We start from the raw sequence: 24,189 nt of genomic DNA, 5'->3' as shown, positions 1-24,189 counted from the left end.
AAAAAAAAAAAGAACCTTTATTGTATTTTTTGGTTTTCAGTGTTTTTTTTCAATATTAAATAATTTTTTTTCTGGTACAAATGTTTGTGGTAATAAAAGTGTCTGCTCCGTTACATAAAATATCAGTCCAGTGATTACAGTCCGAGTGATGAACTTTCCGTCTATTGTGGAACCTGCTAATAATAAGATAGAAAACCTTCTAGGCGGCCAGTCCGGCGTCTTTGGCCATCCCGTAAAATATCCCTCTGGCTGCGATGAGATTGGTCGGAGTGTCAAATTCAGCAATTTTCCCTTTGTCTAGAACCAGAACCCTGAAACAGAAATCATTACAGAATGAGAAGTAATAGCCGAGCGTCTGAGCGGCGGGAGGTGGAGGTGGGGGGCGGTCATGGGACATCCTCATGACGCAGAGCAGTATAAAATATGGGGTTCAGGGGTACCCCACACCTACCTAGTGTAATCCATAATGGTGTTGAGCCGGTGAGCGATGGTGAGGACCGTACAGTGCTCAAACTGCGTCCTGATGGTCATTTGTATGAGGTCGTCGGTTTCCAGGTCAATGGCAGCGGTGGCTTCGTCCAGGATCAGGATGCGAGTTTTGCGGAGGAGTGCGCGGGCCAAACACACAAGCTGCCTCTGACCGACGCTGAGGAAAAGCAGAAGTTGAGCAGACGTGGCTACCGGTGACAATCATTCTGGTTGCCAATTTCAGCCATTCAGGTCGTCGATATGACTGAGGGCTTTGTTCTCCCTGTTACATTTTGCCAAGTTCCTACATACAGCAGCTGCATTATCAGCTTTCTGCACCCTATGAATTAGCAGGGATGAGCTGCAATGTTTTATGTTTTTACGTGGATTGGAGGAAGTCAGACCCAGCAGAAGACTTCCCTACCTGAGATTCTCGCCGCCTTCTGAACATTCGTAGTCCAACTTCTCAGTTTGACTGGAAACAAACTTTTTTAAATTCGACAACTCCAGTGCTTTCCAGAGATCATCATCAGAGTATTTATCAAAGGGGTCAAGGTTCATTCTAAGGGTCCCTGAGAAAAGAACTGGGTCCTGCAAAAACACAAACATAAGAGGGTGTTATCATACCAAGAAACATTGAAATACTACTCCATGCGGTCGCGGCTATGAGGCTCGCGTGGCTTCAGCTCCGAGGTGCGTATGGTAACTGCTTGGAGGTCCATGTGGCTCTAGTTCGGCAATCCATGAGGTCCTGGCTCCGAGGTCCACACAGCTTCAGGTCCGTGTGGCTTGAGCTCCGAGGTCCTTGTGGAGTAGCTTCAGCTCCAAGGTCCGTGCGGCTCAAGCTTTGAGGTACATGTGGCAACCGCTTGGAGGTCCATGTGGCTCCAGCTTGGTGGTCCATGTGGCTCCAGCTTGGCGGTCCATGAGGTCCCAGACTGAAGGTCCGTGGGGCCTGCGCTCTGAAGCCCGTTAAGTACCAGCTATGCCACAAGTTGGTAGCCTACCTGAGGGATGATGGTCAGCATAGACCGAAGGTTGTGGAGCCCAATCTCCGAGATGTTCACACCATCAATTTTGATGAGTCCTTCCGCTGCTTCCAAGATCCGGAAGAGACAGAGTGTCATGGAAGATTTCCCGGCTCCCGTCCTTCCAACGATCCCAACCTGTAAATGATTTAACAAGTTATATAAAAACCTGGATTTTTACTCCAACCTGTCATGTAATAATCTTATATTTACCTTTTCTCCTCCTTTCACCCTGAGGCTTAAGTTTTTCAGCACCAAATTCAATCCGGGCCGGTAGCGGACTGAGTAGTTTGAGAACTCGACTTCCCCTCTGCTTGGCCAGTCTGCTGAAGGTTTCTTATCTTCTATGCTCCATGGAGCCTGCAGTCAGAAGGTAGGAGCCGGTGTGAGCAGAATACAACATCCTAGGCTCTATCATCTCCCATCGGGGGATTGATGGAAGCATTGTGTTTCATGTAGAGGCTTCTTAGAGCCTACAGGTCACTCTCTTCTAGGGATCTTGACATCGTCCATCTTGGACACATGTCTACTGCTCACAGTGAAGAACTCACCTCTGTTTCCGTCTCGGAATATTCCTTGACGCGCTCCACGGCCACAATGTTGGTCTCCAGGTCAGAGGTCATCCTCACCATCCAGTTCAATGACATGGTGACCTTAACAAAAAAAAAATGGCGATGATCTTGAGGAGTTCTGCCACCATCCATGGTCCATATGAAGACGGGACCCACCTGCAAGGCGTAAGATACCGAGAGACCCACGAGCCCAGGACTCAGATTCTCTCTACCAATCACAGCAAAGAGAGCAGCGAAAAGGACGACACAATTTCCGACAAACTCCACCCTGATTCCGAGCCACCTGGAACGATAAGAACCCGGGATAGCTCACAACTTTCCATAACTTTCTCTTCGTATCATCTAGAATTCAATCATAAATCTGCGCTAAGAAAATAGCGGCCAGATGGGGGCACAAACCTCTCGAACACGGGTGGGGGGTTGGGGTGAATACAATTGCACCATGTTTTACCTGGAAATACAATGAAGCAGATTTTGAGCGCGAGGACAGAGTCTGAACGAGCGGCACAGAAATAGAGAAGCGGATGTGGCGGCTCCATTCATGCAGATGGCGACAGAGCAAGAAAAGGCTGAAGAGACGGAGGAAAAGAAAGAGAGAAAGGGAAAGTCAGCAAAGGGGCAGGATAGCAGAAAGTGACCGAAAAGTGCATGTCACAGCCGCACACGCTAACAGGACGGGCCCCTCACCGGGGGACCCTCAGACCAGAGCCCAATATCCACGCTAAGACGATGGGCCCCTCACCTGCGGACCCCCAGAGCAGTGCCCAATATCCACGCTAAGAGGACGGGCCCCTCACCTGCGGACCCCCAGAACAGTGCGCAATATCCACGCTAAGAGGACGGGCCCCTCACCTGTGGACGCCCAGAGCAGTGCACAATATCCACACTAACAGGATGGGCCCCTCACCTGTGGACGCCCAGAGCAGTGCACAATATCCACACTAACAGGATGGGCCCCTCACCTGTGGACCCCCAGAACAGTGCGCAATATCCATGCTAAGAGGACGGGCCCCTCACATGCGGACCCCCAGAGCAGTGGATCCTCACAGTGCTGCAACTCTTACACCTGCACTTGTGCCAGTGCGACCACACAACCTGCAGCGCCAGCGGACATAGGCAGGAGGGCACAGGGATGGGGGAATTTACTCCAGTTGCCAGTGTAATGCAGCGGTGTCCATGCTGTGCAGTGATGAGGCAGTGACCCAAGAAAGTTCAAAAACAAAACGTGTTTAATGTCCAACAAAACTCACACAGTGCACAGCATGTTGTATCCTCCGGATCGCAGCTGGGAAAACAAAAAGACAGTGAGCGACCGCACTGCCGTGTATGCAGTGATGCCAGACCTTTTGGCTCCACTTGGCCCTGTGTTGCCTCACACAGGCAGTGCTCTACAGACCACCTGCTCTGTCTGCTGGCAAGACCAAAACTGACACACCCAAAACCCTCTTGCAGGGTTTTATTTTTCCTTCACTCCAATCTGTGGCCATAGGCCACTTATAAGATCTGTGCTGAAGGAGGCGGACCGGACCTGAACAAGCTCCTTCGTCAAAATAACTTGACCAGATTCAAACTTACTTTTATGCTGCCTTGTGACTCAAAGGCAACTTGCTGTGACCACAAGGCACTCCAGTGGATCTATTACGCTTCTGAGCACAACAAGGAGGACACATAGCGACCCTCACATATGACACCGGTCACTGCCTCACACCAGCAAGAAAGAAAAGCAGCAGGAAGAGCCCCCACAACACATAATGTCCGCCCTCATCATGCACACAGGGCTCCGCACCTGTTGGACGTTATGCCCGGGTAGTAGCTTTTCTGATTTTCATCCACTTTATGGTCACTGAGTTGGACGAAGCTGCTTTGGCGTCCATATGCCCGGATGATGCTGGCCCCGGTGATGGTTTCTGAGAAATGGGAGTAGATGGGAGACCTGCTGACGGACTCCAGACGCTTCAGCTGACGGGATGTGGCCACGTAGAATCTCTGCAGAGACAGTCAGAAATGCTTATATAAAACCTCTCATTCCTATAAGGTGATATATACAGGCGGGGGGAGTGCTCTGTATACAGAGATACATAAGATCCAGTCTGCAGCTACCACTAGGAGGAGCTCCCTGTATACAGATACATGAGAAGATCCTGTCTGCAGCCACCTCTAGGGGGAGCTCCCTGTATACAGAGATACATGATAAGATCCTGTCTGCCATCACCACTAGGGGCAGCTCCCTGTATACCGAGATACATGATAAGATCCTGTCTGCAGCCACCACTAGGGGGATCTCCCTGTATACAGAGATACATGATAAGATCCTGTCTGCAGCCACCACTAGGGAAAGCTCCCTATATACAGAGATACATGATAAGATCCTGTCTGCAGCCAGCACTAGGGGGATCTCCCTGTATACAGAGATACATGATAAGATCCTGTCTGCAGCCACCACTAGGGAAAGCTCCCTATATACAGAGATACATGATAAGATCCTGTCTGCAGCCAGCACTAGGGGGAGCTCCCTGTATACAGAGATACATGATAAGATTCTGTCTGCAGCCACCACTAGGGGGAGCTCCCTGTATACAGAGATACCTGATAAGGTCCTGTCTGTAGCCACCACTAGGGGGAGCTCCCTATATACAGAGATAACATGATAAAATCCTGTTTGCAGCCACCACTAGGGGGTGCTTCCTGGATACAGAGATACATGATGAGATTTGTCTCCTTCTGGTGGTGAAAATTGAGTTTGCGGCCCCCATGGAAATGCTTTCTTGATAGGCTTGGCACTCACCTGTACAAAGAAGTAGCTGAAGGCTAGCGGTATAATGACCACCGCAAAGAGAGGAGTGCTGGACACGATGACAATCATGGTGGAGAGTGAGGTGAAGAATGTGGCCAAGAACATGAAGAAAGTCGGGGGGATGACTTCATCGATGACATAAATGTCCTTAGAAAAACGATTGATGATGCGTCCTATGGGTGTGATGTCGTAGAAGGACTGCGGCGTATGCATCTTATTATCCAACAGCGCCTCATGCAGCTTCTGGGCCGCGCTGATGCCAGCCATGGCCAGGGTGAACGAGGACGCCATGACCAGAACTCCTGATAAAAGAGGAACACGTGAGACATCTGGATGTGTGGCTGCGACCTCACCCGCGATGTCATCCAGGACCTCACCAGCGACCTCATCCATGACCTCACCAGCAACCTAAACCACGACCTCACCCACAAACTCATTCACAACCTCAATCATGACCTTATCCACAACCTCACCCGTGATCTCATCCACATCACCCATGACCTCATCCACAACCTTACCCGTGACCTCATTCAGAACCTCATGCACAACCTCACCCATGACCTCTTCCGAAACCTCACCCGTGACCTCATCCACAACCTCACCCGTGACCTCATCCACAATCTCACCCGTGACCTCATCCACAATCTCACCCGTGACCTCATCCACAATCTCACCCATGACCTCATCCACAATCTCACCCATGACCTCATCCACGACCTCACCCGTGACCTTACCCTGGAGCAGTCCCAGTGCGGCATACACCCCGACTCTCCACTGCGTGTTCTGCTGCGTGCCGTTGATGACCGCCTCGTTGGTCCAGTCGCTCAGCCATACGTTGGCGCCGATGGCCGACGCGTTTTGGCAGCAGTACAGGAAGCAGATGAAGATGGAGACCGCGAGTCCGAGCGCCTTGATGTACTGCCAGAACACCGTCATTTTCACCTGAGGGCCACAACGCATATTGTGTTACATCAGTGGTCTGATAACTGCGGCCCGTTTTCTGTACGCAGGACTGCTGCTCGCACCCTCCCGGTCTCTGTAGTCTCTGTCTGGATCAGTTTCTCCATCTGGGGTTTCTTCAATGTGGCTGTTTCTGACAATTTCCTTTCGCAGAGTTTTCTGCGTGTCGACATGGCGTGTGATGGCTCGGTGTCAGAGGAGAGGACGCTGATCTGCCTGGAGGGGAAGGGTTACAGGGGTCACAGCGGAGCCGCAGAGGACGCAGCGCCCCCCGGTGCTGTCACTCCTCCAATCCGCACCTGATGAACTTCTTCCGGGCCTCGTTAGCGATGGGCTCGTTATCTACTAGATCCGTGTGATTACTGAGCGTCTCCTCCGCCAGAAGGACTTCCTCCTTGTCCTGGACTTGAAGCAAGGAGTTGTCAGATACAGGGCTATCAGATGGAAAGTCGCACTGGTTTGGGGGTGGTCGGATCTCATGTTGTGAGACTGTCTAGTGTGGGGTTGTCAGTGTAGATTTGTCATATGTGGGGTGTCACGTGCAGGGTTTAGGATGTCAGGTGCAGGGTTGTCACGTGCAGGGTTAGGATATCAGGTGCAGGGTTGTCAAGTGCGGGGTTTGGGTGACAGGTGCAGGGTTGTCACGCGCGGGGTTAGGATGTCAGGTGCAGGGTTAGGGTGACAGGTGCAGGGTTGTCAGGTGCAGGGTTGTCACGTGCAGGGTTAGGATGTCAGGTGCAGGGTTGTCAAGTGTGGGGTTTGGGTGACAGGTGCAGGGTTGTCAGGTGCAGGGTTGTCACGCGCGGGGTTAGGATGTCAGGTGCAGGGTTAGGGTGACAGGTGCAGGGTTGTCACGCGCGGGGTTAGGATGTCAGGTGCAGGGTTGTCACGCACGGGGTTAGAGTGTCAGGAGCAGGGTTGTCACGCGCGGGGTTAGAGTGACAGGTGCAGGGTTAGGATGTCAGGTGCAGGGTTGTCACGTGCAGGGTTAGGGTGACAGGTGCAGGGTTAGGATGTCAGGTGCAGGGTTGTCAAGTGCGGGGTTAGGGTGACAGGTGCAGGGTTGTCACGTGCAGGGTTAAAATGTCAGGTGCATGGTTAGGATGTCAGGTGCAGAGTTGTCACGCACGGGGTTAGGATGTCAAGTGTGGGGTCGTCATGTGCGGGGTAAGGATGTCAGGAGCAGGGTTGTCACGTGCGGGGATGTCAGGCGTAGGGTTGTGGGGTGTCGGGGCTGCCACCTACTCGTCAGCTCTTCCTCCTCCACGTTGTCATCGTAGGAGTAGTTCCGGAGGAATTCAGAGAAGGCGCCGTTCTGGCTCATCAGCTGCTGGTAGGATCCTGTCTCTGAGATCTGACCGTCCACGATCACAACGATGTGATCAACTTGTGGGAGGAAACTGATACCGTGTGTGACCAGAACCCGCGTCTGAGAGGAGAGGATGAGATACAGCTCAGCAGTCAGTATCACACAGGATAGGATTAGATACACGGCTCAGCAGTCAGTATCACACAGGAGAGGATTAGATACACGGCTCAGCAGTCAGTATCACACAGGAGAGGATTAGATACATGGCTCAGCAGGCAGTATCACACAGGATTGGAATAGATACACGGCTCAGCAGTCAGTATCACACAGGATAGGATTATATACACAGCTCAGCAGTCAGTATCCCACAGGATAGGATTAGATACACAGCTCAGCAGTCAGTATCACAAAGGAGAGGATTAGACACATGGCTCAGGAGTCAGTATCACACAGGAGAGGATTAGATACACGGCTCAGCAGTCAGTATCACACAGGATAGTATTAGATACACGGCTCAGCAGTCAGTATCACACAGGAGAGGATTAGATACACGGCTCAGCAGTCAGTATCACACAGGAGAGGATTAGATACACAGCTCAGCAGTCAGTATCACACAGGAGAGGATTAGATACATGGCTCAGCAGGCAGTATCACACAGGATTGGAATAGATACACGGCTCAGCAGTCAGTATCACACAGGATAGGATTATATACACAGCTCAGCAGTCAGTATCACACAGGATAGGAATAGATACACGGCTCAGCAGTCAGTATCCCACAGGATAGGATTAGATACACAGCTCAGCAGTCAGTATCACAAAGGAGAGGATTAGACACATGGCTCAGGAGTCAGTATCACACAGGAGAGGATTAGATACACGGCTCAGCAGTCAGTATCACACAGGATAAGATTAGATACACGGCTCAGCAGTCAGTATCACACAGGATAGGATTAGATAAGCGGCTCAGTAGTCAGTATCACACAGGAGAGGATTATATACACAGCTCAGCAGTCAGTATCACACAGGATAATTAGATACACGGCTCAGCAGTCAGTATCACACAGGATAGGATTAGATACACGGCTCAGCAGTCAGTATCACACAGGATAGGATTAGATACACTGCTCAGCAGTCAGTATCACACAGGATAGGATTAGATACACGGCTCAGCAGTCAGTATCACACAGGATAGGATTAGATACACGGCTCAGCAGTCAGTATCACACAGGATAGGATTAGATACACGGCTCAGCAGTCAGTATCACACAGGATAGGATTAGATACACGGCTCAGCAGACAGTATCACACAGGATAGGATTAGATACACAGCTCAGTAGTCAGTATCACACAGGATAGGATTAGATATATGGCTCAGCAGACAGTATCACACAGGATAGGATTAGATACACGGCTCAGCAGAGAGTATCACACAGGATAGGATTAGATACACGGCTCAGCAGTCAGTATCACACAGGATAGGATTATATACACAGCTCAGCAGTCAGTATCACACAGGATAGGAATAGATACACGGCTCAGCAGTCAGTATCCCACAGGAGAGGATTAGATACACAGCTCAGCAGTCAGTATCACACAGGAGAGGATTAGACACATGGCTCAGGAGTCAGTATCACACAGGAGAGGATTAGATACACGGCTCAGCAGTCAGTATCACACAGGATAGTATTAGATACACGGCTCAGCAGTCAGTATCACACAGGATAAGATTAGATACACGGCTCAGCAGTCAGTATCACACAGGATAGGATTAGATACACGGCTCAGTAGTCAGTATCACACAGGAGAGGATTATATACACAGCTCAGCAGTCAGTATCACACAGGATAATTAGATACACGGCTCAGCAGTCAGTATCACACAGGATAGGATTAGATACACGGCTCAGCAGTCAGTATCACACAGGATAGGATTAGATATACGGCTCAGCAGTCAGTATCACACAGGATAGGATTAGATACACGGCTCAGCAGTCAGTATCACACAGGATAGTATTAGATACACGGCTCAGCAGTCAGTATCACACAGGATAGGATTAGATACACGGCTCAGCAGACAGTATCACACAGGATAGGATTAGATACACAGCTCAGCAGTCAGTATCACACAGGATAGGATTAGATACACGGCTCAGCAGACAGTATCACACAGGATAGGATTACATACACAGCTCAGCAGTCAGTATCACACAGGATAGGATTAGATACACGGCTCAGCAGTCAGTATCACACAGGATAGGATTAGATACACGGCTCAGCATACATCACACAGGATAGGATTAGATACACGGCTCAGCAGTCAGTATCACACAGGAGAGGATTAGATACACGGCTCAGCAGTCAGTATCACACAGGATAGGATTAGATACACAGCTCAGCAGTCAGTATCACACAGGATAGGATTAGATACATGGCTCAGCAGTCAGTATCACACAGGATAGGATTAGATACACGGCTCAGCAGACAGTATCACACAGGATAGGATTACATACACAGCTCAGCAGTCATTATCACACAGGATAGGATTAGATACATGGCTCAGCAGTCAGTATCACACAGGATAGGATTAGATACACGGCTCAGTAGACAGTATCACACAGGATAGGATTAGATACACAGGTCAGCAGTCAGTATCACACAGGAGAGGATTAGATACACGGCTCAGCAGTCAGTATCACACAGGATAGGATTAGATATATGGCTCAGCAGTCAGTATCACACAGGATAGGATTAGATACACGGCTTAGCAGTCAATATCACACAGGATAGGCTTAGATACACAGCTCAGCAGTCAGTATCACACAGGATAGGATTAGATACACGGCTCAGCAGTCAGTATCACACAGGATAGGATTAGATACACGGCTCAGTAGACTATTGCACATTATGGATTAGATACACTGGCCTGGCGATACACTGATGGCCCCCGGTACACTGATGGCCCCCGGTACACTGGTGGATCCCCGGTACACTGGTGGATCCCCGGTACACTGATGGCTCCCGGTACACTGATGGCTCCCTGGTACACTGATGAATCCCTGGTACACTGATGAATCCCTGGTACACTGATGGCCCCCGGTACACTGATGTCTTCCCAGTACACTGATGAATCCCTGGTACACTGATGAATCCCTGGTACACTGATGAATCCCTGGTACACTGATGGCTTCCCAGTACACTGATGAATCCCCGGTACACTGATGAATCCCCGGTACACTGATGAATCCCTGGTACACTGATGAATCCCTGGTACACTGATGGCTTCCCAGTACACTGATGAATCCCCGGTACACTGATGGCTCCCTGGTACACTGATGGCCCCCGGTACACTGATGAATCCCTGGTACACAGATGGCTTCCCAGTACACTGATGAATCCCTGGTACACTGATGAATCCCTGGTACACTGATGAATCCCTGGTACACTGATGGCTTCCTAGTACACTGATGAATCCCCGGTACACTGATGGCTCCCTGGTACACTGATGGCCCCCGGTACACTGATGAATCCCTGGTACACTGATGGCCCCCGGTACACTGATGGCTCCCTGGTACACTGATGGCTCCCTGGTACACTGATGGCCCCCGGTACACTGATGAATCCCTGGTACACTGATGGCTTCCCAGTACACTGATGAATCCCCGGTACACTGATGAATCCCTGGTACACTGATGGCCCCCAGTACACTGATAGCTCCTTAGTAAACTGATGAATCCCCGGTACACTGATGAATCCCCGGTACACTGATGAATCCCCGGTACACTGATGAATCCCCGGTACACTGATGGCCCCCAGTACACTGATAGCTCCATAATAAACTGATGAATCCCCGGTACACTGATGGCCACGGTACACTGATGGCTCCCGGTACACTAATGGCTTCCCAGTACACTGATGAATCCCCGGTACACTGATGAATCCCTGGTACACTGATGATTCGCCGGTACACGGATAGCTCCTTAGTAAACTGATGAATCCCCGGTACACTGATGGCCCCGGCCCCGTCACTCACTTTTCCGCGCAGTAGGCCATCCGGACCAATCACGTTGTCGAAGATGTGTTTGGCCACATGAGCATCCACGGCGGACAGAGGGTCATCCAGCAGGAAGACGTCGGCGTTGCTGTAGACGGCGCGGGCGAGGCTCACCCTCTGCTTCTGCCCTCCTGACAGATTGATACCCTGCGGGGGGAGCGGGAGATCAGCCACAGCTCAGTGCAGCACAAAGGATTTCAGGAGAGCAGCCCTGTACCTCACCTTCTCGCCGATCTCGGTCTGGTCACCCCCCGGCAGCACCTCCAGGTCGGTGAGGAGAGCACAGGCTTCCAGAACTTTCTTGTAATTCTTTTCATTTTCGGCTCGACCGAAGAGGATGTTGTCCTTTAGGGTGGAGTTCTGTATCCAGGCCAGCTGAGGGACGTAGGCAAGCGAGCCCTGCGGGGACACAGTGTGATGCCACTTCAGCTGTGCACCATCACTTTCCGATGCCCACCTGCACTGCTGCTACTATTCTCCTGTCCTAGCACAGTGTGACGCCACCTCAGCTGTGCACCATCACTGACCGGTATCCACCTGTGCCGTTGCTACCTTCCTCCTGCCCTAGCACAGTGTGACGCCACCTCAGCTATGCACTATCACTGACCGGTACAGACCCACACCGCTGCTACCATCCTCCTGCCCTAGCACAGTGTGACATCACCTCAGCTGTGCACAATCACTGACCGGTACCCACCTGCACCGATGCTACCATCCTCCTGCCCTAGCACAGCATGACGCCACCTCAGCTGCGCACCATCACTTACTGATACCCACCCGCAATGCTGCCACCATCCTCCTGCCCCAGCATAGTGTAACGCCCCCTCAGCTGTGCACCATCACTGACTGGTACCATCCCTCTGCCCTAGCACAGTGTGACATCACCTCAGCTGTGCACCATCACTGACCTGAACCCACCCGCACCGCTGACACCATCCTCCTGCCCTAACTCAGTGTGACATCACCTTAGCTGTGCACAATCATTGACTGGTACCCATCTGCACTGCTGCCAGTATCCTCCTGCCCTAGCACAGTGTGACATCACCTTAGCTGTGCACCATCACTGCCGGATATCCACCCACACCGCTGTTACCATCCTGCCCTAGAACAGTGCGACAAACCCCTCAGCTGGGCACAATCACTGACTGATACTCACCCGCACTGCCACCTCGCCCTCCACCTTCTCCATTTCGCCCAGCAGGGCTGACACCAGGGAAGACTTTCCACAGCCGACGTGACCGACGATGGCGACCAGCGACCCGGATGGGACCAGCAGATCAATGCTGCGGGGAAAAGAGACTGAGGGTCACAGAGGCCCAGGCTGCATTATACTCTGTGGGGGCTGCATTATACTCTGCGGGGGCTGCATTATACTGTGTGTCTGTGGCTGCATTATATTCTGAGGGGGACCGGATTACACTTTGAGGGGTGGCTGCATTATACTGTGTGAGGGGCTGCATCATACTCTGAGCGGGCTGCATTATACTCCATGAAGGGGGGCTGCATTATACTCTGGGGGGGGCGGTATTATACTCTAAGGAGGGCTGCATTATACTCTTAGGGGGCTGCATTATACTATATGAGAGGGACTGCATTATATTCTATTGGGGGCTGCATCATACTCTATGAGGGGGATACATTATACTGTGTGTATGTGTGTGGCTGCATTATACTCTGAGGGGGGCTGCATTATGTTCTACTGGGGCTGCATTATACCCTGAGGGGGCTGCATTATACTCTATTAGGGGGGCTACATTATACTCTATGAGGGGGGCTATGTTATACTCCATGAGGGGTGTCAGGAAGATATGATTTATTTTCCATTCTGGAGGCATAGTCAGAGCTGGCCTATTGCTCCTCCCACCATTGGTTTCTGTCGAACCAAAATCCTTCATGCAGCCCCTCTCCCTCTCTCTCTCTGAATTTCCACCCCCCTTCCTTCAAGCAAATGGTCAGTTTTATTGCCTGCCAGCTCTAGCAGAGCTGAATGTGTTTTCCCTCCAAAAATCTCTTTGTCCTCTAGGCATAACACTCAAAGTCAAATTCAGTAATACACATTAATCTCAGAAACATGAAAATTAGATTTCCAAGATCTGGGCATTTGGGGTTACGCATGGCAGCGTTTTGTGGCATTTAGGGCTATCAGAAACCTGGGAAATGAATTTCTGCCCACCAGTAAATCAGAGACATACCATGTGTGGACTCTCAAAAAACGGTAAAATCGCAAGGGAAAAAATAATGCCAATATCGTTGGACTATGAGCTTCCAAGCCAAAGATATGAAGAAAAGGAGATATTGATAACTTTCAAAGAAATGTGTATCTCCCAGAAAACAGCCCATATGAGAGGTCAGCAAAGTGAGAGTTCCTAGTTTTATGGCCGAAGCATATAACAAGAACGTCCATCTTTGGCATTCATTCAGAGCCAGGAGAGACAGCAAGACACCGTACGGTGGTACTGGATCATTTCTTTGGGATCTCTCCTCCCCTTTATTGACACGTCATACCTGTGACTGAGATCTAGTAAGTTTCATATGTTTATCCCTTTTATTTCATAACTGTTTATACATATTTGTATTTTGTCTCTTGTATTTATCATCCTTTTTACCTTTTGCAAACACTGCTGATTCTTCTGGAGTAAAAATTAAACATTTGCTAGCTTCATTCTTCTTGTTCTGTGAACGATCCGCCAAATTCACGTTACCAAACAGGTGTCCGATCCACCTATAAGAGGTCGGTGGTTGCAGCAAAGTTTTCGTATTTATGTGGTGTTGGGGACTTGATGGTGACTGGATCGAGGTATATATATATATGTTCCTATCCGGAACTGGTGGTATATATAAATCCTGTCACATCACTAGCCGCAATATTCAACATAAATTAGAGCAGCTGCGCTCATTGTCTTATCCTCTGTCAATACCATTATTGGTCAGCAGGGTAAGGGGGTGCCAGAAAGCTGAATGTTAATGACTAAAAGATAAGTTGGTCTTATGACAAGGAGGCTACATTATACTCTATGAGGGGGCTACATTATACTCTGAGGGGGCTGCATTATACTCTATGAGGGAGACATATTATATGTTGTTTGGGGCTGCATTATACTCTGAGGGGGGCTGCATTATACTCTGAGGGGGCTGCATTATACTCCATGAAAGGGCTTCATTATACCCTATGAGGGAGACACATTATATGTTGTTTGGGGCTGCATTATACTCTGAGGGGGGCTGCATTATACTCCATGAGGGGGCTACACTATACTCCATGAGGGGGCTGCAGTATACTATATTACGGGGGCTGCATTATACTCTATGAGGGGGCTGCATTATACTGTGTGTGTGTGTGTGTGTGTATGTGTATGTATGTGGATACCTGTGAAAATAGCTGTGGATATGAGAGCTTCCCTGGGCCCACATGCTATAAGGAACGGTAACGTGACGCATACAGCTAACTGCCATCCCATACCTGTATCAAACGCTACCTGGGGTTGTCTTCTGACCCTATATAAGCTTGTTAGCAGACCGGGTTGATATCTAACAAGGAACTGGTGACAGCATACCATTCTGGTGTTATTGGGGGATCCTGGCAGTGACGGACCTGGAGATTTATATATATATATTCCCAGCCTGGGACGGGTGATATATATATCGCCCACACTGCAGAGCGCCCTGATGACCAGTACAAAACAGGGAAGCCTCTCCAGCGACTACTTATACTAGGTGCAGATCCCTGACAGACCTGATGGCAAGGGAGGGGGAGCCAGAGGGCTGTGACTGTGTAAGCTCTATCACAGATTGATGAAGGCGGGGGGGATATCCGTATCTCATGCCTATCATTTACTAACAGGCTGCATTATACTCTGAAGGGGATACATTATACTGTGTGAGTGCATGGTTGCATTATACTCTGAGGGGGGCTGTATTATACTCTGAGGGGGGCTGTATTATATTCTATGAGGGGGCTGCATTATATACTGTGTGTGGGGTTGCATTATACTCTGAGGTGGCTGCATTATACTATATGAGGAAGGCTACATTATATTCTATTGGGGGCTGCATTATACCCTATGTAGGGGCTGCATTATACTATAAGGGGGGCTGCATTATACTATGAGCGGGCTGCATTATACTCTGAAGTGGCTGCATTATACTCTGAGGGCTGCATTACAGTGTGAGGGGGGCTGCATTATACTCTGAAGGGGGCTGCATTGTACTCTGAAGGGGGCTGCATTGTACTCTGAAGGGGGTTGCATTATACGCTTAGGCGGCTGCATTATACTCTGGGGGGGCTGCAATATACTGTATGTACTATATGGGACCTACATTATACTGTATCGCGAACTATCTGTCCCCATCATTCTTCCTCAGCCGGTGTAAAGAAACTCGGGAACAAGCATTGAACGACTTCAGTATTGTCAATTGCTTGTTTAGCGGCCGGAACTGAGAGCATGTAAATGCAACCAAAATGTTTCTGTGACGGGGCAATATGTGAGCATTTGGGGCCCCACGTTAAACTTTTGCCCAGAGCCCCACTTCGTCTAAAACCGGCCCTGACAGAGGATTCATTATCTGTGGTCAGGGATCGGCCACTGGGCGGCGCTGCGCATCTTACTTGCTCAATACCGGATCACTGGATTGCGCCCAGCTGAACGTCCCATTCTGCACTGCGATGGCGACACCTGGGAAGAAAGGACAGAATGGCTGCTGGATTATCAGACTTTCCGGAGCATCAGACTGAAGGCATGCTCCTGTATATCCCTGACTCGGAGCTGTTGGGGGTCTCACCGCTCACTGACTTCTCTTTACTGACTGCACTGGGGTCCAGCTCATCATTGGCCAAAAAGTTCTGTATCCGCTTAATGGAGACGCTGGCCTAGGGGAAAAAGAGAATGGGGTACACAAGTCACGCCAATAGGTGCCAGATTATCAGACGTTAACAGTAATGAACTTGATAGGTGCTGGATTATCAGACGTCTGTATTAATAGATCTGATAGATTATCAGACATTATTAGTATTAATCGACTTGATAGGTGCCGGATTATCAGACATTATCCATAATAATGGGACCTGATAGGTGCCGGATTATCAGAAGTTATCAGTTTTAATGGAGCTTGTAGTGAAATATGTATATGTATGACCAACAGTAACTTAGCATCTGTTCTAGGCTGCAGACCTATGTTATCCTGAGAAAAAGACAGTTTTCCTGGTCTCAACCCCAGGGGGCTTTCCTGAGAACACACAAAGTGGAAACATTTCACACCTTCTGGTGCCTCTGCAGTGAGATGCCAAATAGCAGCCTGACACTATCTATTTACTATGAGAAAGAAAAGTTATACAAACAGCCTTCAGAGAAAAATAATGTATTCACTGGTAGAGTCAGCATGATCCAGTCACAGACCAGCAATTGGAATATTAACATGACAGGCTGGTCTAGAAATCAGATCTCCAGGCTAAATCTATAAATTAGGCCTTTACACATAGAAAGATGTTCACTGACTGAGGGACAGCCAAGCTGGTGTGAGCCATTCCATATTCACCCCCCCTCAGGGAGCAGAAAGCCAGAATACAAGGTTTAAATATTTCTGTAAGTTTTTCACTTTTATTTTATTGCTGTTTTGCATATTTGTATGTTACTTTTTCTTTCCGTATTTTTATATCCTTTTTATTGTAAGCATTGTAAAGTGAAACAGCCAGAGCGATTGTAATATCACAAATGAAACTTGGTGAAATATTACAATCCAGCCATGACCGATGCTGCAATAGCATCGACCATGGCTGGAGACAGCGTTCAGACTCCCCCCCATCGACTGACGGCGGCGATCTGCCCCCATCACCGACTGACGGCGGCGATCTGATGCCGCCGTCAGTTTTGCTCCCCCCGCCTTCCGAACCCTCCTCCCCGCCTTCCGATTCCCCCCCGCTTTCCGTCCCCCCCCGGTACCTCCCGAGTCCCGGTGTCCCTCGGTCTTCCTCCATGGGCGCCGCCATCTTCCAAAATGGCGGGCGCATGCGCAGTGTGCCCGCCGAATCTGCTGCCGGCAGATTCATTCATTCACTCCAGGTACATTTTGATCACTGTGATAAACCCTATCACAGTGATCAAAATAAAAAAAAGTAAATAAACCCCGTGTTTATCACCCCCATAGGTAGGAACAAATAAAATAAAGAAAATATTTTTATGGTTCCATTAGGGATAGAATTAAGGTTGGAATTAGGGTTTGGGTTGGAATTAGGGTAAAGATTAGGGGTGTGTTGGAGTTGGGATAAGGGTTAGGCTTGTGGATAGGGTTGGGATTAGGGTTTCTACTGTTTAGGCACATCAGGGGCTCTGCAAATGCAACATGACGCCTGCGGAACATTACATCAAAGTCTGCATTCCAAAATGGCGCTCCTTCCCTTCCGAGCCCCGACGTGTGCCCAAACAATGGTTCCCCCCACATATGGGGTATCGGTGTACTCAGAACAAATTGCACAACAACTTTTGTCATCCTATTTCTCCTGTTAGCCTTGTGAAAATAAAAAAGAGTGGGATAAAAAAAATCATTTTTGAGGAAAAAAAAGATTTTTTATTTTCACGGCTCTGCGTTATAAACTTCTGTGAAGCACTTGGGGGTTCAAAGTGCTCACTACACATCTAGATAAGTTCTTTAGGGGATCTAGTTTCCAAATTGGGGGCATATGTATGGGAGCTCCATAATTTAGGCACATCAGGGGCTCTCCAAACGCTAACGATTGGAGCTAATTTTCCATTCAAAAAGTCAAATGGCGTTCCTTCCCTTCCGGCCCTGCCGTGCGCCCAAGCAGTGATTTATGGCCACATATGAGGTATCAGTGTACCCAACAAATTTTAGGATCCATTTTATCCTGTTGCCCATGTGAAAATGAAAAAACTGATGCTGAAAGAAAATTTTTGTTGGAAAAATTAAAATGTCCATTTTTTCCTTCCACGTTGCTTTAGTTCCTGTGAAGCCCCTGAAGGGTTAATAATCTTCTTGAATGTAGTTTTGAGTAGCTTGAGGGGTGCAGTTTTTAGAATGTTGTCACTTTTGGGTATTTTCTGCCATATAGACCCCTCAAAGTGACTTCAAATGTGAGGTGGTCGCTAAAAAAATGGTTTTGTAAATTTTGTTGTAAAAATTAGAAATCGCTGGTCAACTTTTAATCCTTATAACTTCCTAACAAAAAAAAGTTATGTTTCCAAAATTGTCCTGATGTAAAGTAGACATGTGGGAAATGTTATTTATTAACTATTTTGTGTCACATATCTCTCTGGTTTAACAGAATAAAAATACAAAATTTGAAAATTGTGAAATTTTCATTTTTTTCACAAATAAACGCAAAAATTATCGATCTAAATTTACCACTAACATGAAGCCCAATATGCCACAAAAAACAGTCTCAGAATCGCTAGGATGCGTTGAAGCGTTCCAGAGTTATTACCTCATAAAGGGACACTGGTCAGAATTGCAAAAAATGGCTTGGTCATTAAGGTCAAAATAGGCTGGGTCATGAAGGGGTTAAAGCTTAAAACTTTAATAAGTCTGAACCTTGCTGCTCTATAGAATCCATAGCCTTAGGGTGTGTGATCCTGGTCATTGGCACACAGTAGTAATATTTTCGGGACTCATCGCCCGTGTGTTCGGTGAGTGGTGGCAGCAGCGTGTATGAGCTGTGGTCGGTGAGTGGTGGCAGCAGCGTGTATGAGCTGTGGTCGGTGAGTGGTGGCAGCAGCGTGTATGAGCTGTGGTCGGTGAGTGGTGGCAGCAGCGTGTATGAGCTGTGGTCGGTGAGCGGTGGCAGCAGCGTGTATGAGCTGTGGTCGGTGAGCGGTGGCAGCAGCGTGTATGAGCTGTGGTCGGTGAATGGTGGCAGCAGCATGTATGAGCTGTGGTCGGTGAGTGGTGGCAGCAGCGTGTATGAGCTGTGGTCGGTGAGTGCTGGCAGCAGCGTGTATGAGCTGTGGTCGGTGAGAGGTGGCAGCAGCGTGTATGAGCTGTGGTCGGTGAGTGGGGGCAGCAGCGTGTATGACCTGTGGTCGGTGAGTGGGGGCAGCAGCGTGTATGAGCTGTGGTCGGTGAGTGGTGGCAGCAGCGTGTATGAGCTGTGGTCGGTGAGTGGTGGCAGCAGCGTGTATGAGCTGTGGTCGGTGAGCGGTGGCAGCAGCGTGTATGAGCTGTGGTCGGTGAGTGGTGGCAGCAGCGTGTATGAGCTGTGGTCGGTGAGTGGTGGCAGCAGCGTGTATGAGCTGTGGTCGGTGAGCGGTGGCAGCAGCGTGTATGAGCTGTGGTCGGTGAGCGGTGGCAGCAGCGTGTATGAGCTGTGGTCGGTGAATGGTGGCAGCAGCGTGTATGAGCTGTGGTCGGTGAGTGGTGGCAGCAGCGTGTATGAGCTGTGGTCGGTGAGTGCTGGCAGCAGCGTGTATGAGCTGTGGTCGGTGAGAGGTGGCAGCAGCGTGTATGAGCTGTGGTCGGTGAGTGGGGGCAGCAGCGTGTATGAGCTGTGGTCGGTGAGTGGGGGCAGCAGCGTGTATGAGCTGTGTTCGGTGAGTGGTGGCAGCAGCGTGTATGAGCTGTGGTCGGTGAGAGGTGGCAGCAGCGTGTATGAGCTGTGGTCGGTGAGTGGTGGCAGCAGCGTGTATGAGCTGTGGTCGGTGAGTGGGGGCAGCAGCGTGTATGAGCTGTGGTCGGTGAGTGGGGGCAGCAGCGTGTATGAGCTGTGGTCGGTGAGTGGTGGCAGCAGCGTGTATGAGCTGTGGTCGGTGAGTGGTGGCAGCAGCGTGTATGAGCTGTGGTCGGTGAGTGGGGGCAGCAGCGTGTATGAGCTGTGGTCGGTGAGTGGGGGCAGCAGCGTGTATGAGCTGTGGTCGGTGAGTGGTGGCAGCAGCATGTATGAGAGGGGTGTGTGATCTGTGTCGGGGTGTGATTTATGCTCCCACTGCAGCATAGGACAGAGGCTGAATGCTGGACTGAGTGAGAGGAGACAGATTAACCCTGAGAAGCTGAGTAGTTGAGAAGCGGGTACGTGACAGAGCTGATAAATGCCGGATTATCAGATATTATCAGTATTCCTATTAATAAGACCTGATCGGTGCTGGATTATCAGACGATATCAGTATCAATAAGACCTGACAGATGCGGATTATCAGACATTATCAGTAATAATAAGACCTGATCGGTGCCGGATTATCAGACGTTATCAGTATTAATGAAGCTGATAGGTGCCAGATTATCAGACATTATCAGTATCAATAAGACCTGATAGGTGCCAGATTATCGGACGTTATCAGTATCAATAAGATCTGATAGGTGCCAGATTATCAGACGTTATCAGTATTAATAAGACCTGATAGGTGCCAGATTATCAGACGTTATCAGTATCAATAAGACCTGATAGGTGCCAGATTATCAGACGTTATCAGTATCAATAAGACCTGATAGGTGCCAGATTATCAGACGTTATCAGTATCAATAAGACCTGATAGGTGTGCCAGATTATCAGACGTGATCAGTATTAATAAGACCTGATAGGTGCCAGATTATCAGACGTTATCAGTATCAATAAGACCTGATAGGTGCCAGTATATCAGTCTTATTCAGTGTCAATAAGACCTGATAGGTGCCAGTATATCAGACGTTATCAGTATCAATAAGACCTGATAGGTGCCAGATTATCAGACGTTATCAGTATCAATAAGACCTGATAGGTGCCAGATTATCAGACGTTATCAGTATTAATAAGACCTGATAGGTGCCAGTATATCAGACGTATTCAGTGTCAATAAGACCTGATAGGTGCCAAATTATCAGACATTATCAGTAATAATAGGACCTGATCGGTGCCGGATTATCAGATGTCATCAGTATTAATGAAGCTGATCAGTGCCGGATTATCAGACATGGTGTAATTGCTCTTGATCTCCATTATACAGTGATCTGGTTCTGGATTATCAGACATGATTAGCGGACTTGTGGTACCTGGACGAGGTTGCTGATGACTTGGGGCAGCATGCTGAGTGGAAATCTTAAGATGTTGAAGAGGGAGAGGGAGACGAACGCCTTCTCTGCGTCCAGGATGTTCTTCTCATCCACAGAGACGTAGACGGCGAATGTGGTCAGCGCCACCTGGAATACAGCGGAGGGGGCAGGTGTCATCACTACTACACCCCTCAGCGGGAGAGCTGGTAGCTGTAGTCCCACGGTCTTACCAGGAATGGCGCGCTGGTCCAGGCGAAGCTGGACATTGCTCCGAGGTACGCTGACTTCCTCAGGACGCTGAGCTCTCTGCTGCGGATCTCCAGAACTTTCTGGGAGAAGGACGGCTCCCAGGCGTAAAGCTTCAGCACCTTCATACCGTTCAGGATCTCATTCATCAGCTTTATCCGGGAATCCTTGTACTGCATCTGCTCCACCTGGAACCGACAGCATTGGAGGTAACATGGGGTCAGGGCAGTGCAGTACCTGTGATCACCAGCAGGGGGCAGTGCAGCAAGTGTTTGCCAGCAGGCGGCAATGCAGCACCAGTGATCACAAGCAGGGGGCAAAGCAGCACCAGTGATCGCCAGTGGGGGCAAAGCAGCAACAGTGATCGCCAGCAGGGGGCAGTGCAGCACCTCTGATCACCAGCAGGGGGCAGTGCAGCACCAGTGATCACCAGCAGGTGGCAATGCAGCACCAGTGATGGCAGAGCAGCAACAGTGATCGCCAGCAGGGGGAAAAGCAGCAACAGTGATCGCCAGCAGGGGGCAGTGCAGTACCTCTGATCACCAGCAGGGGGCAGTGCAGCACCAGTGATGGCAGAGCAGCAACAGTGATCGCCAGTGGGGGCAAAGCAGCAACAGTGATCGCCAGCAGGGGGCAGTGCAGCACCTCTGATCACCAGCAGGGGGCAGTGCAGCACCAGTGATCACCAGCAGGTGGCAATGCAGCACCAGTGATGGCAGAGCAGCAACAGTGATCGCCAGCAGGGGGAAAAGCAGCAACAGTGATCGCCAGCAGGGGGCAGTGCAGTACCTCTGATCACCAGCAGGGGGCAGTGCAGCACCAGTGATGGCAGAGCAGCAACAGTGATCGCCAGCAGGGGGCAAAGCAGCAACAATGATCGCCAGCAGGGGGCAGTGCAGTACCTCTGATCACCAGCAGGGGGCAGTGCAGCACCAGTGATGGCAGAGCAGCAACAGTGATCGCCAGCAGGGGGCAAAGCAGCAACAATGATCGCCAGCAGGGGGCAGTGCAGTACCTCTGATCACCAGCAGGGGGCAGTGCAGCACCAGTGATCACCAGCAGGGGGCAATGCAGCACCAGTGATTGCCAGTGGGGGCAGAGCAGCACCAGTGATTGCCAACGGGGGCAGAGCAGCACCATGATCGCCAGCAGGGGGCAGAGCAGCAACAGTGATCGCCAGCAGGGGGCAGAGCAGCAACAGTGATCGCCAGCAGGGGGCAGTGCAGCACCAGTACTTGCCAGCAGGGGGCAGTGCAGCACCAGTGATCTCCAGCAGGGGACAGAGCAGCACCAGTGATCTCTAGCAGGGGCAGAGCAGCACCAGTGATCGCCAGCAGGGAGTAAAGTAGCACCAGTGATCGCCTTGCCATCAGGGGGCAGATCAGCACCAGTGGTCTCCAGCAGGGGGCAGAGCAGCACCAGTGATCGCCAGCTGGGGGCAGTGCAGCACCAGTGATCGCCAGCTGGGGGCAGTGCAGCACCAGTGATCTCTAGCAGGGGGCAGAGCAGCACCAGTGATCGCCAGCAGGGAGTAAAGTAGCACCAGTGATCGCCTTGCCAACAGGGGGCAGATCAGCACCAGTGGTCTCCAGCAAGGGGCAGAGCAGAACCAGTGATCGCCAGCAAGGGGCAGAGCAGCACCAGTGATCGCCAGCAGGGGGCAGAGCAGAACCAGTGATCGCCAGCAAGGGGCAGAGCAGCACCAGTGATCGCCAGCAGGGAGTAAAGTAGCACCAGTGATCGCCTTGCCATCAGGGCGCAGATCAGCACCAGTGGTCTCCAGCAAGGGGCAGAGCAGCACCAGTGATCGCCAGCAGGGGGCAGAGCAGCACCAGTGATCGCCAGCAGGGGGCAGAGCAGCACCAGTGATCGCCAGCTGGGGGCAGAGCAGCACCAGTGATCGCCAGCAGGTGGCAGTACAGCACCAGTGATCTCCAGCAGGGGGCAGATCAGCACCAGTGATCTCCAGCAAGGGGCAGAGCAGCAGAAGTGATCGCCAGCAGGGGGCAGTGCAGCACCAGTGATCGCCAGCAGGGGGCAGAGCAGCACCAGTGATCGCCAGCAGGTGGCAGTACAGCACCAGTGATCTACAGCAGGGGGCAGATCAGCACCAGTGATCGCCAGCAGGGGGCAGTGCAGCATCAGTGATCTCCAGCTGGGGCAGTGCAGCATCAGTGATCTCCAGAAGAAGGCAGAGCAGTACCAAAGATATCCAGCAGGGAGCAGTGCAGTACCAATGATCTTTAGCAGGGGGCAGAGCAGCACCAGCATCTCCAGTAGAAGGCATAACAGCACCAGCATCTTCAGCTGGTTGCAGTGCAGCACCACTGATCTCCAGCAAGGGCAGTGCAGCACCAGCATTTCCAGCAAGGGGCAGTGATGCACCATCATCTCCAGCAGGGGGCAGTGAAGCACCAAAATATCCAGCAGAGGCAGAGAAGCGCCAGTGATCTCCAGAGCAGCAACAACATCTCCAGCAGGAGGAGACAGTGCAACATCAGCATTTCCAGCAGGGGGGGAGTGCAGCACCAACATCTACAGTAGAGGGCTGTGCTGCACCAACATCTACAGCAGAGGACTGTGCAGCACCAGCATCTCCAGCAGAGGGCAGTGCAGCACCAACATCTCCAGCAGAGGGCTGTGCAGTACCAGCATCTCCAGCAGAGGGCAATGCAGCACCAGCATCTCCAGCAGAGGGCAGTGCAGCACCAGCAGAGGGCAGTGCAGCACCAGCAGAGGGCTGTGCAGCACCAGCATCTCCAGCAGGAGGCAATGCAGCACCAGCATCTCC

The 24,189-nt window shown here is 50.6% G+C and overlaps 1 protein-coding gene across 6 annotated transcripts in view; it reads right to left on the bottom strand.

The window, feature by feature from the left end:
- The window catches only part of ABCC3 (ATP binding cassette subfamily C member 3), a 75,530-nt gene continuing 51,341 nt past the window's right edge, over positions 1-24,189 (bottom strand). The window contains exons 12-33 of one of the 6 annotated variants that reach the window (XM_073579814.1): positions 21,383-21,586; positions 21,153-21,299; positions 15,963-16,050; positions 15,790-15,856; positions 12,340-12,466; positions 11,406-11,582; positions 11,163-11,330; positions 7,068-7,251; positions 6,122-6,227; positions 5,888-6,038; positions 5,597-5,804; positions 4,854-5,164; positions 3,855-4,054; positions 3,319-3,353; positions 2,520-2,637; positions 2,225-2,351; positions 2,048-2,149; positions 1,710-1,856; positions 1,476-1,634; positions 893-1,059; positions 452-646; positions 1-311 (exon numbers count right to left, since the gene is read on the bottom strand). In XM_073579814.1, coding sequence (XP_073435915.1) covers positions 200-311; positions 452-646; positions 893-1,059; positions 1,476-1,634; positions 1,710-1,856; positions 2,048-2,149; positions 2,225-2,351; positions 2,520-2,637; positions 3,319-3,353; positions 3,855-4,054; positions 4,854-5,164; positions 5,597-5,804; positions 5,888-6,038; positions 6,122-6,227; positions 7,068-7,251; positions 11,163-11,330; positions 11,406-11,582; positions 12,340-12,466; positions 15,790-15,856; positions 15,963-16,050; positions 21,153-21,299; positions 21,383-21,586 — 3,300 coding nt within the window. In that variant the 3' untranslated portion in view covers positions 1-199. Of the gene's footprint in view, positions 312-451; positions 647-892; positions 1,060-1,475; positions 1,635-1,709; positions 1,857-2,047; positions 2,150-2,224; positions 2,352-2,519; positions 2,638-3,318; positions 3,354-3,854; positions 4,055-4,853; positions 5,165-5,596; positions 5,805-5,887; positions 6,039-6,121; positions 6,228-7,067; positions 7,252-11,162; positions 11,331-11,405; positions 11,583-12,339; positions 12,467-13,789; positions 13,906-15,789; positions 15,857-15,962; positions 16,051-21,152; positions 21,300-21,382; positions 21,587-24,189 lie in introns of those variants that run through there. The other 5 variants (XM_073579815.1, XM_073579816.1, XR_012233020.1 and 2 more) reach the window with 5 other exon arrangements.

The sequence above is a fragment of the Dendrobates tinctorius genome, unplaced genomic scaffold (genome assembly GCF_039654945.1).
Source record: "Dendrobates tinctorius isolate UK_male_01 unplaced genomic scaffold, ASM3965494v1 ptg000063l, whole genome shotgun sequence".
Classification (NCBI taxonomy): domain Eukaryota; kingdom Metazoa; phylum Chordata; class Amphibia; order Anura; family Dendrobatidae; genus Dendrobates; species Dendrobates tinctorius.
Note: the sequence above shows the minus strand (reverse complement) of the source record. Positions and strands in the feature narration are given on the sequence as shown.